We start from the raw sequence: 18,384 nt of genomic DNA on the forward strand, positions 1-18,384 counted from the left end.
GCCGAGCCTGCGCAGTCCGAACGAATTCCAGTTTCTGGCATAACGTTACATGCCCTTCTTCCGGTGCGGGAGGCTATACCATTCCCTGCGTAATCACCGTTTTTGTCCTAATTCACACGTACAATTTTCCAAGATCATGCGTTCTCATTTCAGCCATAAAAAGATTCCTCTGTCTCTACTATTGCGTAACTGCTGTTTATACCGTCGCGTTCTCGAAGGACCCCCGCCTTTCCCGAATGGTCCGTACCAACTTCACCTCCGGTGCTAGGTGTCATGGCGGCCTCGAAAGTCTAGTGCGGGTTTGCACCTGTGCTGGGGCGGGCCCGGAGCCCACAACCGGAAACCCAGCGAGGTAAAGTTGCGTCTAGATTGTGGAGGCAACAGCTTCTCCGATTCCTCGGCGATGGCGGCTTCCGGGAGTGGTATGGCCCAGAAAACGTGGGAATTAGCCAACAACATGCAGGAAGCCCAGAGTATCGATGAAATCTACAAATACGACAAGAAACAGCAGCAAGAAATTCTGGCGGCGAAGCCCTGGACTAAGGAGTGAGGAGGTCCCTGGCGAAACGCAGGGGAGGGCGGGGTGGCGGGAGTCTAAGAGACCCAGGGGGAGTGGGAGTTGGAGGGGATAGAGAGCTTGTCTTTTCATGTGCAGGGAGGAGAAAGAGTAAGCGTCTGAGAAATTTTGCTTTACCTTTTTATCCCCGCAAGTAGAGCCTAAGACCCTCCACTGGGGCTTGGTTGATTCCCCTTTCTGTCTCTTTTACCCGTTTGCCTTGAGAGAATGGAAGAGGAAAACGACAAGCGGTGATTTGGGCTTTCACTTCTTAACACCCGTATTGTCACAATATGCTCCACACTCTGCCTTGAACCCTGTGTCGATATATACTTTGTTGGGATCTTCCGCCGATCTCAGGCTGGAGACTGCAGCTATCTTCTTTATCTCAGGCTGGAGACTGCAGCTATCTTCTTTATCTCTTTAAAAGCTAGCCTATAATCTTTTAGATCTCTAATTGTTTTTTGATTGCTGGTAATTATTTCAGAAACACAACGAGGCTCTGGTCAGTCTCCCAAAATGTTACTCCACCAGTTCACATAAGCCAGAAATTATATCAAAAGACCTTAAGATTCTTAGCCCCTTAGCAAAACTCCTGTGTCCCTGGGAGTGATGACAGGTAGAGGATTCTTTACCCACAGCATTTATCCTTTTCTGAGAGCAGATATTGTTAGGGAGAGAGTAAAAGGAGCACAGTCTCTCTAATGGATAGACAGGAAAGTAGTGGTCAACAAAAAAAAACATATTTCATCTGTCTCAGTTTTTTACAAGGCAAACTTTAACTGTCAGTATTCGGATTCAGCAACGTTTACTGAGTAATTACTACGGGCTGAGCATTGAGCTACGAATTTCCATGTCATTAAATCTTCATGACAACCCAGTACTGTATTTTTATTCCTTTTTTGCATATATGAAAACAAGCAAATATAGTAAATAACTTATTTCATGATTACACTGAGGCAGCGAACTCTAAGTGAGCAACAGTCAGACCTAAGATCAAATCTCACAACTGTCACTAATTAGTTGATTGACCCTACAAAATTTACTTATCTTCATTTTTTTAATCTGTAAAACAGAAATAAGACCTACCTGGTTAATTATGTCATAAAGATTAGATGAGGTCATGTATAAAAAAAGGTCTAGAATGTATGTAATAGAAGCACAATAACTGTGTCTTTTTTTCCCCAGTAGATAGAGGAGCGAAGATTTTAATTCATATCTTGACTCCCAAGACCAGGTCTCCATATTTTTCAGTCGTGATTGAAATCTGTGGGCAGACATCTTAAAAAGGCTTCTCAAAGACACTGACCACTCTTTACAGACTGGTTAGTTTGCCTGGTTGTCTGCTATTTCTATAACAGGCTGTGCACTTAGGTTGATATAGCCTGTTAAATATTTGGAAACTATCAGCTTGCCTCACTGTGTGATTGTATCTCTAGTTATATTCATCCTAGTTGTCTTGAGCTCCATCAGTGAGACTGAAATGTAATTTTATTCAACAGTAGTTTGGTCACATCCACAGATGACAAACTGAAATAGCCATCATAGTAGAATTAAAGATATTAAGGCTACATTTTGCATTTTGAGGCTAATACCACAGAGAGAAGCCACAACCTTCAACACACTGTTCTTTGAGAGTACTGTAAAAGATTGGTTAATAATGCTAATAACAGCCCGCACTTAAAAAGTTTTAGTATGTGTCAGGCACTAAGATAAGCACTTTATATACGTTATTTCATTTACTCCATTTCCTCCTAACAATAGCTCTATGAAAACAGGCACAGATGTTAAGTGGTTGTCTCAAGGTCACAGCTAGGACATGGCAGTGCAAGGATGCAAACCTAGGCACATGGATGTCAGAGCCCACATTCTTAAGTGTTAGGCCAGAAGGTTAGGCCCAAGAGTAATGAAGCACAGCCATCCAACCAGATTCAGAAACCGAGATTTGGTGATTCCAAAAGTAATGGAGAAAAAGTCTATTGAACTGGTCATGTAATTCCCTCCTATCTACTTGAATAGCATATTTTAAAACTATTTCATACTTTTCCCTTCCCCCCGTGGGAAGTACTTGCCACATTATGACATGTTTATCATTTCCATCCCCCTTCCAGAACTCTGTCCTTTTCTACTTCCTTTTTCTTTCCCACATTCCACACTTTCTCCCCATTCCATCAATATAAATTCCTTCAATACTTATTTGTTAATCTCCGCAAAAACTTGTATTGAAATTGTACTTATATAAGAAAGTTAATTACACCATGCCTTTGTTTTCTAGTCACCATTACTTTAAGTACTGCAAAATCTCAGCATTGGCTCTACTGAAAATGGTGATGCATGCCAGATCAGGAGGCAACTTGGAAGTGATGGGCTTGATGCTGGGAAAGGTGGATGGTGAAACCATGATCATTATGGACAGTTTTGCTTTGCCTGTAGAGGGCACTGAAACCCGAGTAAATGCTCAGGCTGCTGCATATGAGTACATGGCCGCATACATAGAAAATGCCAAACAGGTAAAAATGCTGTTCCTTAAAATTTGGTAACTGCAAGAGTCTCACAGTTACTTTTGAGTTTCTAAATTTAAAACTGTTCTCTCTACATTAAAGTTTATATTTTAAGTTACTACATTAAAGTTTATATTTTAAGTTATTCTCAACTATATATAATGTATATGAGATTAGCATGGATTTTTTAAAATAAATTTTCACTCAGGAAAATAGATCTTAAAAATTCTCATCACAAGAAAAAAAAATTTGTAACTGTGTGTGGTGATGGATGTTAACTAACTACACTTATTGTGGTGATCATTTCACAGTATGTACATACATCGAATCATTATGTTGTACATCTGAACTAATATGTGTCGATTATATCTCAATTTAAAAATTTTTTTACAATTCTCACATTCATTATGTGTGTGTGTGTATTTAAAACCAAAAATTTGGAAACAACCTAAATGTACCTGGATATCAAGATGATTAAATCATCCATACAATGAACTGCTAGCCAGCCTTTAAAAAAAATAAGAACTAGTTATCTATATATTTATTTATATGAAACAAACCCCAGAATGTTTTGTTGAGTGAAAAAGTAAAGTGTAGAACACTGTAGGTGGTATGCCATTGTGTGTTCTTATTAATCTACATAAATGCAAAGACTATATATTCTATATGCAAAGAATAGCTCTAGAAGACAGGTATGTAAGCAGCTGCCTACAGTAGTAACATCTGGGCTGAGAAACTGGTTGAGGGGAAGGAGGTGGTAAGGAGACTGAATAACCTTATTGTACGGGTATCTTATTAATTTTGTGCCTTGGGCATGTATTATCTAAAATATATATATTTTTAAATTTAAAAGCAGCATATGCTTTAACTATTCTGAATACTATTATTTTACTGTAAGACTATGTAAACAGACAAATCACAGGTGTCTCTAAGATTAAACAGGAACTTCAAGCTCTTTTGCCCTCTTCATTTGTTAGGTCGGCCGCCTTGAAAATGCAATTGGCTGGTATCATAGCCACCCTGGCTATGGCTGCTGGCTTTCTGGGATTGATGTTAGTACTCAGATGCTCAATCAGCAGTTCCAGGAACCATTTGTAGCCGTGGTAGTAAGTATTTTTACAACCACTTTTAATTAATTTTCATGAAGATTTACTAAAGCAAGTATACAGACAAATAAAAACAGTGTGGTAAAGAGCAAGGCTCTGGTGTCAGTCTGCCTAAGCTTGAATCTGAATTCCACCTCTTTGTAGCTGGAACTTTGAACAAGTTACTTAACCTCTCTGCATCTCTTCCCCCACTCTGTAAGATGATGGGTATACACAGCATCTATATCTCAGTTCCCTGCACATAGTAGGCATTCAGTCAATGTTGACTGAATTGATTAAATCAGGAATTGCTAGAGCAGCTCTTGCACTGCTCAGTGTTTTAGATGCAATCCAGGTTACTATGAGGAAGGTAGAAATTGTTCATCTATTAAAGAAAAAAAAACTTGAAAAAGATGAGCAAATCTTCAATTAATACTCTTAAATAATATAATAACTAGATCTAATCTCTAAATTAACGATGAGATTTCTATACTTAACCATTCTGTTGAACTTCCATGGTTTTTCAATTTGGTTATTTTTTTCCCTATTATATGATTATTTTTAATTATGTGTGTGTGTGCATATAGTGTTATATGTACATAGGTATTTCTAGGCTTATAATGTTTAAACAAATAGAAGTATATAGTGATTTTATAATCAGCAGATATTAAATATATCTTTCTTGTAGATTGACCCAACAAGAACAATATCTGCAGGGAAAGTGAATCTTGGAGCCTTTAGGACATACCCAAAGGTAATTTTAAAAATTATAAGTCCCTATAGTTTTTTAAATTTTAAATATGTGATTTATTTTTAAAAATGTGTTATGGTATCTCATTTTGTCCTAAAATAATTTAACAATATTTACAAAATAGAAGTCAAACTACCACAAATTGCCCTTAGCAAAAGACAATACACTTGTGCTGCATATTGTTAATTTTATTTCAAAAGCAGTCTTCATTTGTTAATAAGTATTTGTATGTCCATGGCATTCTGATGGGTACTAGAGAAACAAGTTATATCCATCTACTTCCTTCCATGCAATCTGAAATAGATATGAGCAAAAGTATGTATCACCTGAGGACAAGAAAAATGAATCTATAAGCCAAATCCAGCCTTCAGCCACCAAATGGGGTTGAGGGAGGGTATAAGCAACATACTTAATATTTTGGGGAGTATTTGGCTCCCCAAAATTAATGTTTCTATAAATAGAAAGCTGCATAGAAAATATGTTTTTCCTCTGTTTTGTTTTGTTTAAATCTTCTATTTTCTTCATTTTGTTTAGGGCTACAAGCCTCCTGATGAAGGACCTTCTGAGTACCAGACTATCCCACTTAATAAAATAGAAGACTTTGGTGTACACTGCAAACAGTAAGTAATTTTAAAATGTATCTGATGCCAAAATCATCATAAGAAACCTTAGAGATCATCCAGACCAAGCCCCTAATTTTATAGATAAGAAAAAAAGTTCAGATGAAATGCATTTCATAATCTTTTAAAATAATAGTAAGAATATACAAATTTAGGATGATGTTTGAATTTTATTAATAATTGTTTTAATCTAACATGTTATTTACCTTTCACACATACATAAACACTTTATCAATGTACCAGACACTTGGCCCGTTAATGAATTTAACAGTTGAGAGAAGTTGTATTCAGGGCCAGCCTGATACTGGCATTTCTGCAGCCTTCAATGTATCCAGTTTCCACTTAGCAAAAATTCTCCCCAAACAGTTTCACTCCAAAAGTTAAAGAAGCCATACTAAAAACTACTTAATTGTATACTCCTTTAAAATAGTGAATTTTATGGTATGTGAATTATTGTATACATCTCAATTTTTTAAACTGCTAAACCAATGAAGACAGTCATCTCCACCTTCTAAATGTATCTTACCACCTCTCTTACTATCACCTTGATCCAAGCCACAGCCATCTGGAGCTTAAATCAAAGTACTAGCCTTCTAGGTGGTCTTCCTCCTTCGGACCTTTACCCCACCCCTTAAAGGTCTTTTGTCAGCCAGACAGATTCTATTAAAATGTGAGTTAGACCATGTTCCTCCTTCTCAGAATAACTTCCCGTCTCACTAAGAATAAGATCTATAGTGCTTACCATGGACCACACAACCCTATGTAGTCTGGCTCCCACCATCTCTCTGAGCTCATTTCCTGTCACTGAGCCTTTGCTCTCTCCATTCCAGCCATAGTGGCCTCATTATGGTTTATCAGATGTACTAGGCAGGCTCCTGCCTCAGGGCCTTTGCACTTGCTGATCCCTCTGCCTGGAGCATCCTTCCTTATTTCCATGTGACTCACTATTTCAATCAACCAGTGTCTGTTTAAGGGTCACCTTAACAGAGAATGTTCATTGATCACCCTATTTAAATTAGCACCTTCTTGTCACTCGGTGTTACCTTTCCCTGCTTTATTTTTCTTCTTAGCACTTGTCACCACCTTATATGTTTTTGTTTCGTTGTTACTCACCTCATTAGAATGTGAACTTCATGAGAGTAGAATCAATTCACTGCTGTATCCTAACATTTAAAATAGGACATGGCACATAGAAGGGTGGGCACCCCCCCAAAAAAAAAGGAAAAATGTTGCCTAAATGATTACTAGTGTCCCTTTGTCCATACCTCCCATCCCACTTCAAGGAATACCTTAACTACCCATGTGCTACTACTGCTTATTTTTGTGTTTAGAAATTCTTAGAAAATTATAGAATTTCTAAAATTTAATTTTTAAATAGATCTGGTTTTCAGTCATCCCTGACATACTTCTGGAAAAAAAGGATTCTGTTTTATTTTTCAATGAGAGGTTTGGAATTAAATCACTTAATTTGCTCTACTGAAAAGAACTTAAACCATTCCTGTTTGAGAGAATTGCTCCTAAGCATGGAAACACCTTTGCCGTGATACTTTAATTTTCAGAGTTAACAATTTTTTTCATTTATATTGAGTTGTGGTATCAAAAGCTTATACCTTTAATACCTGCTCTACTTCTATCACCACCAGCAGCAGCTTTTGAAACAAAAAAAGACTGCGGGAGTCTGTGCTTTCTGTATCCAAACAAATCTGCATTTCCTGTTTTTCTGAAATATAAGCCTATCAAAGAGGAGTTACTGCATTCTAGCTACCTGCACTGCTAAAGCGTAGAATTTTGAACCTGGAATTACTAGGATATTCAAAGATACTCTCTTACTTAGGATCAGTTCCTAAATAAAGAGTAAACTTTTTCATAGGGCAAATAAGTTGCTTAATTTATTTTTATTTCAAATCATTAATGAAATATAGTGCCAAGTTGAAAGAGCAGGGGTTTTGTACAGGCTCATTATATATCCATTTCCTAACTTATTTGACAATGAGCTATTATTTGTAGTTTATATTGATCTTTTTTTTTCTTTTCTACATTAAATTCTAGATCATAATCCAAAGTTTGTTTTAAACATAGAATCTAATATAGATACTAAATATATTTAACTTTGAAGAGGCTTAGTAAAAATAGGACACAAAGTGTTTTTTAAATTAGCTTGTATGTTATCAGTGTTATACAGGCACATAGTTTAAAGAGTCAAATGGTTCTATGAAATTTATTATAAAATAAACAATCTTGTACCATTTCCTTTTGCATCTCCCAGAGGCAGTCACTTAAACTATTATAGTTATTCTGTTTAAGTATTTACCCCCGTATCTTCAGACAGCATGCTGATAGTGCTACTTCTTGATTTTCAGTTCTAGGCAGTATCTATTATTGACTTCCCATACAGAAGATGAGGCTTTAGCTCCACGAATAATTTTGAATATTCTCCTTGTTTTCAACTCTGCTACTGAGATTTGCAGCTAATCACTACATAGTAGACCAAAAATTTTCATTGCATCAACCTACGGAATTAAAACAGTAATAACATTAAGGTGGTCCATATATTTTAAAACATGAAAGTCTATTCTAGACCCTTAGTTTGAGTTCCCTTATTTTCCATCCTTTATAAATCTAAATATGTTACTGTGCTCATCCTCTCATGTCTTTTTCCCTCAAGTATCAGAGGTACAACCCCTCCTTTCTAAAACTGACCTTTCCACTTGAGCCCCTGCCTCCTCTCCCCATACCTAACCCCCTCAACTCCCAGGGCCTCACTTCTTAAACAATGTCTTAAATGTCTACACTCTGGATATAACAATTAAGACCGTGAGGTTTTGATAATAGACATAACTTAACATATCCTTTTGCTGCTACTTTCTAATTCTGTGGCTTTGAACAAGGTCTTTACTCTCTAGAGTTGTTTCTTCGTCTGTAGAATGGGAATAATAAATCCCTCCTTGTATGGTTGTAGGAAAGAATAAATGAGAATGTATGTAAAGCACCAGGACATAATAAGTGCTCAAGAAATACACTATTCCACTTCCACATTTCACTATAGCTATGTCCCTTTCATATACACATATGCATGGATATCTTAATCTTGAACAAGCCTTTACTTAGAATTATCTTTAAATTCTTACTCTTTTTTTATTTCTTCACTCCTGAATTGAATGAACAAGAATTTTTTGTCGTATCCATGTGTGCTTATCTTTTACACCACCAACCTGAGTGTAAGCCTTTATCTCCTCACATCTGCCACGCTGCTGTGGCATCCCTTGTGGTATCCCTGCCTCCATTTTGTCTCCTTTAACACATCTTACCACAGCCAGCTTTCTAAACCACCTCTTTGGCTATATCATTGATCTGCTCAAACACTTCTATGAGTCCCAAGTACCTAGAAGATCATTTCTTAGCCTTTTATGTAATGTCCTCTGCCAGCTAGACCCCAACATAGCTTTCTAGGTTTCCCTTCACATAATTCTTCTGCTCCTGCTAAACTGTCCAGGCAAACTGATTAATTTATTATTCCCTTCACGACTTTCCTTTTTGTGAGTCAGTGCTCTCTGCCTAATACTACCTCCTCGTTCTCAGCATATCCATACTATAGACTCATGTAAGGGTTACTCTAAATTCTGCCTTTTCCCTGGGGCTTCTCAGGCAGTTCTGTCTATACTAAGAGTACTCATTATCTCTAACATTCAATTGGCAGGTGATTAATTTTAAATATGCACCATAGCACCACTTGTTATTCAACATATATCATTATATATTTAACATTTTGTGGATTCACCCCACATTTCCCATAAAAATGGTAAGCTCCTTAAGGTAAGCAAGTCCCTTGTGTTTCTTTGTATCCACTGATGTACAGAACATAATGAGATATTTATTATTTTTATTTATTTTTTATAAATTTATTTTATTTATTTAATTTTGGCTGCCTTGGGTCTTTGTTGCTGCGCGCGAGCTTTCTCTAGTTGCAGCGAGCAGGGGCTACTCTTCATTGCGGTGCGCGGGCGTCTCATTGCAGTGGCTTCTCTTGTTGCAGAGCACGGGCTCTAGGCATGCGGGCTTCAGTAGTTGTGGCTCTCAGGCTCTAGAGCACAGGCTCAGTAGTTGTGACACACGGGCTTAGTTGCTCCATGGCATGTGGGATCTTCCCGGACCAGGGATCGAACCCATGTCCCCTGCACCGGCAGGCTGGTTCTCAACCACTGCGCCACCAGGGAAGCCCCTGTGATATTTAAGTATTTATTACTTTAAAAAAATATATATGTTTCAGGGCTTCCCTGGTGGCGCAGTGGTTGAGAGTCCGCCTGCCGATGCAGGGGACACGGGTTCGTGCCCCAGTCCGAGAAGATCCCACATGCCGTGGAGTGGCTGGGCCCGTGAGCCATGGCCGCTGAGCCTGTGTGTCCGGAGCCTGTGCTCTGCAACGGGAGAGGCCACAGCAGTGAGAGGCCTGCATACTGCCAAAAAAAATTTATATATATATATATATATATATATTTCAGACATTTAACCAAATTTTCCTTGCTATCCGTGATTATAAATTAGGTACCTTTGGAAGCAGCAGTAATTCTTTTATGTGGCTTAAGGACCTACCTTAAAGTTTGCTTTTCCAAAAAGCAGTAGGTCCTTATTAGGGGATTAAAAAGGGAGGAATGGGGAGTCCACATGACATTTTCAGGAGCTTTTCCTTTGTTTTTGTTTTTTAATTTTTATTGGAGTATAGTTGATTTACAATGTTGTGTTAGTTTCAGGTGTACAGCAAAGTGAATCAGTTATATATTTTTGATATTTTTAAAAGCCTAACAAAAGTTATAGTTGACCCTAGAGAGGTAGTTCATTAAGTTTGTGTGCTATTGGCTGGAATTTATGAACTCAATGACATGGATAAACATATGTCATTCAGAAGTGTTGATTAGTTCTTGATAATTTCTTGGGAATTTCTGGGCTCTACAGAGGGGAGAAATATAACAACAATGTTTATTTAGTTATCAGATTTGAAACCATACCCCTAAAGAGTAAGGAAACCGTGTTTACCTGTTATTCTATTAGACTAAAAATTAAAATATGACTATTTGGATATGAAATGTAATTCACTTAAATTTGGCCATAACCTTTATATGATGTGGTTGAATTTTTTTCACTCACTATATTTGTGCTTTTGTTTCATAGATATTATGCCTTAGAAGTCTCATATTTCAAATCCTCTTTGGATCGCAAATTGCTTGAGCTTTTGTGGAATAAATACTGGGTGAATACGCTGAGTTCCTCTAGCTTGCTTACTGTAAGTACTATACTTGCAAGGAATGTGTTTGAATTTTTTATCAATCTATGTAAGTTGTTTAATATCTGAAACTCTTTTTCATGGAAAGGCTATATCTGACTTGGCCAATATATTAATTAGGCCTGGGGGCAGATTCTATATGACCAGAGGTGGATTGTGATACTAGGCCAAGCCAAGATCTGTGTTGTGTACCACTGAGACTAAGCCTAATGTATATACAAATATAGTGGCCAGATGAGGGTGAGGTCTCCCCCTGCCTTGAACAGACTTACAGAGAGAAAAATACAAATACTGTTTTTTGTTGTGTATGTCAGGTAGGTCTCTGGTTACAAGTGACAGGAGACCCAACCAAGCTGGCTTAAACAAAAAAGAGAATCATGTAAACTGCAAAGTGCAGGAGTAGGGCTTACTTCACGCACAACCTAAATTTGCATTCAGACAATATTATGAGGTCTTGGTCTTCCTCTCTCAGCTTTGATTTCAAGTCAGTTGGCTTCAGTTTCAGACTTCATGTGAAACCAAGATGGCAGCATTAGCGTAGATCTCCCAGCCTCTCAGTTTCACACTGAAAAGACCAAGATACACACATAGCCCCACATATTCCCAGGCAAAGCCTCATTGTGTCTGGAGTTTTGTAGGTCACATGCCCATCCTTAAACCTGCTCTGGGTGAAGGGCATGAACACCATGAGTTCATGGGCCAGGGCAAGTGCTTTACTGCTGGGCTGGGGTAGAAGAAACTCTCAGGAGCATGTGGACTAAGAATGTCCTCAGAAGGAAATCAGAATATCACTACCTTAAAGCAGCAGATGCTAAGCAGAAAAAAAAAAAAAATAGTAGTGAATATATCATTAAAATCTAACATTTAGAAGAATATTTATTTAACAAACTTCTATCTAGAGCTTAGTAAGGAACAGTTTTGTTTTGGATTTTTTACTTTTTTTTTTTTTTTAAGTAAGCTACTTCATATAGCACAGTATAACATAGTGGTTAGAACCACAAAATTTGGAATAAAATAAACTCAGTTCAGAAACAACTCTGCCACTTTACTAGCTGTGTGTGACCTTCACAACATTATGTAATGTGACTAAGCTTTTCTAGTCTAATGATAATAGTACCCACATTGTTAAGTACACTGAGATTATATGAAATATTTTATATATAAAGTAATTAGCAAAGTACTAGGCATATAGTAAAGCCTCAATAAATTATTGTTTGTTTGATTCATTGTATTCATGGGAAAAGACCTCACTTGAGCATATTTACTATGGTTTTAAATATAATTCTGACAAGCTTCCTGTTATTTCTTTCTTTTTTTTTTTTTTTTTGCGGTACGCGGGCCTCTCACTGTTGTGGCCTCCCGTTGCGGAGCACAGGCTCCGGACGCGCAGGCTCAGCGGCCATGGCTCATGGGCCCAGCCGCTCCGCGGCATGTAGGATCCTCCCGGACCGGGGCAGGCGGACTCTCAACCACTGCGCCACCAGGGAAGACCCCGTTATTTCTTATCCTCAACAGTCAGAAATAGCAAATTAGAAGGAAAGAGAGTGATCATAATAGCAAACATTTATTAAATGCTTCCTATGTACCAGGCATGGCTAAATGCCCCATGTGTGGTGTTTCCTTAGAGGCAAGTACACTAATAGCAGCCAGAAGTGACACATGATGGCAAGGGGAGGAAACAGTAAGACTGGAGCTTTCTGAACCTTTGTATAAAAGCATACAGCTCTGGGCTTCCCTGGTGGCACAGTGGTTAAGAATCCGCCTGCCAATGCAGGGGACACGGGTTGGAGCCCTGGTCCAGGAAGATCCCACATGCCACGGAGCAACTAAGCCCGTGCGCCACAACTACTGAGCCTGCATGCCACAGCTACCGAAGCCCGCACACCTAGAACAAGTGCTCCGCAACAACAGAAGCCACTGCAATGAGAAGCCCATGCACTGCAACGAAGAGTAGCCCCCGCTCGCTGCAACAAAAAAAGCCCGTGGGCAGCAACAAAGACCCAATGCAGCCAAAAATAAATAAATAAAATAAATAAATTTATTTTTTAAAAAAAAGCATACAATCCTGTTTACTCAGCCTGTGGCTGTCCCTGTGTTCCAGAACTGCATATATTGAGGACATTAATAATCAAGAAAAGGTTAAATTATATTTCCTCCTTTTTTGTAGTTTTATACCTAGTACATTGCATTACTAAGCATTCTAAGAAAAAATATATAAATATATGTTCATCTCTTTCCCCAGCTAAAGCATGTAATCTAAAAGCTACAAGAAAAAATTTATTTTCTGATTTATATTATTTCTCTGTGTGTTTGAAATGTAATTGATTTATTTTTTCATTTTAATAGGATAACTCTTTCTGCCATCCTACATGTTTATTGGCTTGAGCTAAATCTTCCAAATGTGACATGGTCTACAGATATTAGTGTTTTCTCCAAATCTGTGGGGGAGAATGTATTGGTGGCCTAAACCATTTAGATCCAGAATATAATTGCATCTTTTTAAAAATATCATAAGTTTGTAAAATCATTGGAAAGCTGGTAGCATTTTAAAGGGCTCTTTGTAGTAACTATGATGACAGCAAATAATGTTTTTAAATGTCTTGTGATTGAACTGTATTTCCTACACACTATTTTACAGACTGAGCAAATAGAATAAAATAAAGATATTCCAGTAAAATGTTTTTTAAAAATATTACAGTTAAGTATACATATGTAATTATTAATTTTTTTGTTTTTAAAATGTATGAAATAGTAACAGCATATATAATATTTCAGCTTACTAAATGTGGGTATCCCTGTGAGTGTACAGCAATACTCTAAAATATAACTATGGCTATAGCTAGGTGGAGGGATTGGAGGTATTTCCTTTTTTTTTTAATACTGCTCTACATTTTCCACATTTTCTGTATAACTATTAATTTTATAATCAGAAAAGCTAAAACAAATGTAATTTTTAAAATACTGTCATAAATACTAATTCTGGAAGTTCAACATGAAAAAGTAACAAAATTAGCTAACAATTACTAAGGCTTCACCATTAGCTAACTAAGGCTTCATTGACAGTCCTACGAGCTTTATATACATCACTTCACATAGCTTTAAGATAGAAATTATCACCTTCCTCCCCCATTTTCACAAGAAGACTTTAAGGCACAGAAAAGTAAAGGAATTCTCCCAAGGCCCCCCAGCTAATCTGCAGCAGGCCAGAACCTGGAGTCAGATCTGTGTACTTCAAAGCCTCTTATAATAACAAATATTAGATTTAAGCAGTCAAAAAGAACAATTCCAAATTTAATCTTGAAATTATAAAAGGTGAAAAACTCTACACTTGAACTGCTTGAGCTTTGGAATCAGTTTTTGCGAGTATAATTTGACTTCTTCCTTCACTGACTATCCACTTAGATTTCATAGTGGAATTATTTGTAAATGAAACGTTCTATATGGAAGAAAATTTACATACTTTTTTAATGATAGACTAGTATCATATATTGACACAATATCATTTTCCCCACAGAATGCAGACTATACCACCGGTCAGGTCTTTGATTTGTCTGAAAAATTAGAACAGTCAGAAGCCCAGCTGGGACGAGGGAGTTTCATGTTGGGTCTAGAAACACATGACCGAAAGTCAGAAGACAAACTTGCCAAAGCTACACGAGACAGGTAAGTTAAGCAAATCTATTCCTACCTCTAACTTTTTTTCTTTCAAGATTTTCAAATAACAGGATTCAAATTCCTTACGGTTAAACTTATAACTTACAATTGTACCTGAATATTAATTTATTTGGACCTTTAAGAGTTCTCAAATGCAGGTTTTGACTTTGAAAATTTAGGAGACAGTAGGTACATTAAAGGCTGTTAAGGGTCTAGGTAATGTTATGAAAAACTTGCAGTCACCTTTTCCAGGTTCAGCTAGAAAGTGTAAGAAAGAAAACCAATCCATTGCTGGATCTTTAAACAAAAACAAAAACAAAACCTTGCAAAAGGATGTCCTCAGCTATTCTAACCTAATCATCATCTGAAGGATTAAATTAGGATTTAAGTTTATCAAATTTCAAATTTTTATAAAGTTTTAAACCCCTAAATATCAGAGAAGTGATTGTATCTCTCTTATTTTTCTGAAATAATCCTTTATACAGTAATTGAGTATCCCAAATTTCACTACAAGAATTTGTTAGGAACAAAGTTGGGCTGTGTTCTCTGATAACTCATGAAATAATTATGTGGTCCTTCAGATGCATACAGGATTGGGAAGACTACTAAATAACATTTACTTTCACAAAAATTTGAATTTTAATGTGATAATTAGGGGTAGAGAGGAAAGGAAGACTATGTTGACATCTATGTAAACCAGTACCTTGGTATCCATTTTAAGAAAAACTGGACTAGTTGATAGGAAAGAAAAGAGAGAAGGGAGGGTGCAAAGTGTATTAGGAGTAGAAGCCATCTTGGGTTAGAATGATCTCATTCCCTTCTTCTCCATGGGTTTTTAAAAGGTATAGAGGTAGTAGCCTGGATAAAAATTACATTTTTCTTTGGCACTAGGTCTTACTTTTGATACTTGCTCTGAGTATGTCATTTTGCTCATCTGTCTTTACATGTGTCTGATTTTTTAGTGTCTAATTTTATCTGCATTTACATCTCGATTTCTTATGAAGCAAAAATTTCACTGTGGGAATGTAGTTATGTAAGAAGAAAAGTAGGAAGGAGGAAAGTAGTAGTACAAAAGTAGAAAATTTTCCTTCTGGGAATAACTTTACAAGAATTGCATCTCTTCTGAATTTTGGTGGGTTTTTATTGTGTTTTTTTGTTTTTGTCTTTTTATCAATTTTAAAATGTAAGTCCTTCACCCACTAATCTAACTTTGGCTTTGAATTGTTTGAAGGATGTTTGTGATTATTTCAGGAAAAAAAGCATAAGATTCATTAAAATCATTTTTAAAAATTATTCTAAGTAATGAATAACAAGGAATAGCAGATTTTAATGTAACATTGGAATCAATCTATAATTATAAATTATAAATAACTTCGGTAACCTTCTAAAACAGAACTTTTCCCAAACCTTCTGACAAATAACAAAATTAACTGTTATGAATTATATCAAATTTTACATTGTCATTCTCTTGGGAAGGTGTTAGTAAGTAGTGAAATGATCAAAAGACATGCAGAAGGCTAAAAATCACTATAGTATACTATAAAGAGTAAACTATAAATTGGTATAGTATATTTTGTGGAGTATGAATAGGACCAAAAATCATTATTTGGGTGCAAGGATGGAAATGGGGGAGGGGGGATTTGCATGTTTGAAATAGTTCTCAGTTCTTGTGACATCATGTGATGTGTTTTTTTCTTTCCAGCTGTAAAACTACCATAGAAGCTATCCATGGATTGATGTCTCAGGTTATTAAGGATAAACTGTTTAATCAAATTAACATCTCTTAAAAAATCACTAAGTAGTACTTTTGCCTGAAAGCCAGTATGAGAAAAATACTCAAGTAACACTTTGAAACCAGTTACCAAAAATCTGATTAGAGGAATAAGGTGCTCTGAAGTATCCTAAATATTAACATTCTATAATAAAATTCTTTAAAATAAAATGGTTCTTTCATTGTTTTGTGGGAGGGTTACATTATTTTTATAGTATCCTTTAATGTTCTTAAATATGAGAGAAAGAAATATTGTTAGAACCTTTCTGTTTTTTAAAGTCTTGCCTATATAAATTAGTCAAAAGATTGCAGCATTTCACTGCCATATTATCAGAGCCACTTTTCAATTTGCCTAAACCTTCTTTTGATAGTCTGTTAGTAAAAATACAATTTAATGTAACATTTTTATGTTCCTGTGAAACACTGTCACACCATAAATTATTTTCCTGAAAATCAAATAACTTAAATTTGAGACAGAGCCTAGCACAGGTATCTAGTCATTCAAATATTCACCAAGTGCCTTTACTGTACCAGGCCTGGTTTTACTCTCGAGATATTCTGAACAAGACAGACCTGGCCACTGTCCTCACAGAACTTCCAGTGGTGGCTAAGTTAACAAGAACCGAAGTATACTGCTGTGAAGGGAGAAATAAAGTGTGCTGGGGAACTCTCAGGAGGAACACTTACCCCAGAGAGGAGTTACCCAGGTAGGCTTCCTGAAGCAAGTGACCTGACGTTAAGCTGAAATTTGAAAGATAGGAGGACTAGCCAGAAAAAGCGTTAAGAGAAGCTATTACTTTCTAAACAAAGAGTACAGCGATATGTGGAAGGCCTGAGGCAGAGAGCAAGAACTTAGAACCTTCAAGAACTGAGATTCATTTAGATCTGAGAGTGTTGAGTAGTACATGGGGAGAGACAAGAGATGACTTTATTCATTAAGATGAGCATAGATTCTGCAGGGGCCTTTTGGACTTTATCCTAACAGCAATAGGAAGTTAAAAGAGTTTTAAACAACAGAAATGTACTAGACGGATATTTCTAAGAGCACTCTGTTAAGAAAGCTGTGGTCGAGGGCTGGATGAGATCAGATGAGATGCTTTGTGGAAATAAAGACTGAGAAGAGGGCCCAAGATATGGCAAACATCAAATTTAAAATGGTCAGAGGAAGGGGAGACCACAAGAGGTGACTTCACATGTGGCCCAGAGGTCAAGGAAAACAAAGTCTAAAAGTTTTTGATTAGATTTAGCAAGGAGGGGTCTTTGGTAAGATGAGGATGCCAGTTAACATTAGTATCCAAATACTTTCTCAGACAGTTGATGATATAGTAGCATTTTTGGTCTCATTTTATATCCCTTTAAATAAAAGCAGGCATCCCAATTTCAGATGGCTCAACCTCACCTCCATTTTTAGGCCTTTTTAAAAAAAAAATCATGACTGCCTCCAGTGAGCTGCTAAAAGCTGTGTTTACTGCCACAGCCTTCAGTGATACCAGCTCATACCGAGCCATTCAATTAGGAACAATAACAAGCTCACTGAGGTTTCTCTGACAGACATGATTGAAGGATTGAAGTTTTGACATGAAAGAGTGAGTCACTGAAGTTACCATGAAAACATACTAGCAGTTTTCATTCCAAGACTTGACTGTTATCCACATTTAATTTGACATTGGTGATCTAATCAATTAAGATATCTTGGTGTGATGGGAAATGCCTATGCTAACAACAGGGAATTGCCAGAAAAAGAAAACTTGTCAGTCCTAACTTCACTGGACTCAGTATTTCGGTTATGATGCCTTGGTTGCAAGTAATGACAAAAACAAACAAAAACAGTTGCTTAAACAAAGAGAATTTGTTGGTTCACCTAACTTCAGAGTCCAAACACTTATTTGGCTTAGGCATAGTTGGATTAAGCTTCCAGTAATGGTTCTCACAGCTCTGCCCTCCACATGTTGACCTAAACCTCAAGCTGGATTCCTCCACATTGGCTGTACACCACACCATCCAGTCACAGGGAAAAAGCTGCTCATGGTTTTCAAAGTAAGGTTCTGACTTCACTCTGATTGGTCTAACTTGGGTCATGAGCCCACTCCTAGGATTATATATATATAGTGACTGGTTTAGACCAATTAAGGGTAACTCCTGGAGCTGGGAGTGGGGTCAGTAACACC

The 18,384-nt window shown here is 36.9% G+C and overlaps 2 protein-coding genes across 3 annotated transcripts in view; one reads left to right on the forward strand and one right to left on the reverse strand.

Moving 5' to 3' along the window:
- CSPP1 (centrosome and spindle pole associated protein 1) overlaps positions 1–18,384 on the reverse strand; it is a 197,028-nt gene that overhangs the window by 117,493 nt on the left and 61,151 nt on the right. The window lies entirely within an intron of this gene.
- Positions 70–16,401, forward strand: COPS5 (COP9 signalosome subunit 5). 2 transcript variants are annotated; one of them, XM_027127960.1, is made up of 8 exons: positions 70–546; positions 2,832–3,066; positions 4,035–4,163; positions 4,831–4,896; positions 5,428–5,513; positions 10,680–10,791; positions 14,306–14,454; positions 16,148–16,401. In XM_027127960.1, the coding sequence occupies exons 1-8, from the start codon at positions 404–406 to the stop codon at positions 16,230–16,232; spliced, it is 1,005 nt and encodes a 334-aa protein (XP_026983761.1). In that variant the 5' UTR covers positions 70–403; the 3' UTR covers positions 16,233–16,401. The 2 variants fall into 2 exon arrangements, with proteins under 2 accessions (XP_026983761.1, XP_026983762.1); XM_027127961.1 differs by having other exon boundaries at positions 281–554.

Source organism: Aethalodelphis obliquidens, unplaced genomic scaffold, assembly GCF_003676395.1.
Source record: "Aethalodelphis obliquidens isolate GAN/ISIS:26980383/991018 unplaced genomic scaffold, ASM367639v1 scaffold33, whole genome shotgun sequence".
Classification (NCBI taxonomy): Eukaryota; Metazoa; Chordata; class Mammalia; order Artiodactyla; family Delphinidae; genus Aethalodelphis; species Aethalodelphis obliquidens.

Excerpts from the sequence above, each read along its gene's own strand:
- COPS5 (XM_027127960.1), top strand. The coding sequence starts at position 404 with ATGGCGGCTTCCGGGAGTGGTATGGCCCAGAAAACGTGGGAATTAGCC. Across the intron at positions 3,067-4,034 it reads ACATAGAAAATGCCAAACAG|GTCGGCCGCCTTGAAAATGC; the intron begins GTAAAAATGCTG and ends TTCATTTGTTAG. Across the intron at positions 4,164-4,830 it reads AACCATTTGTAGCCGTGGTA|ATTGACCCAACAAGAACAAT; the intron begins GTAAGTATTTTT and ends TCTTTCTTGTAG.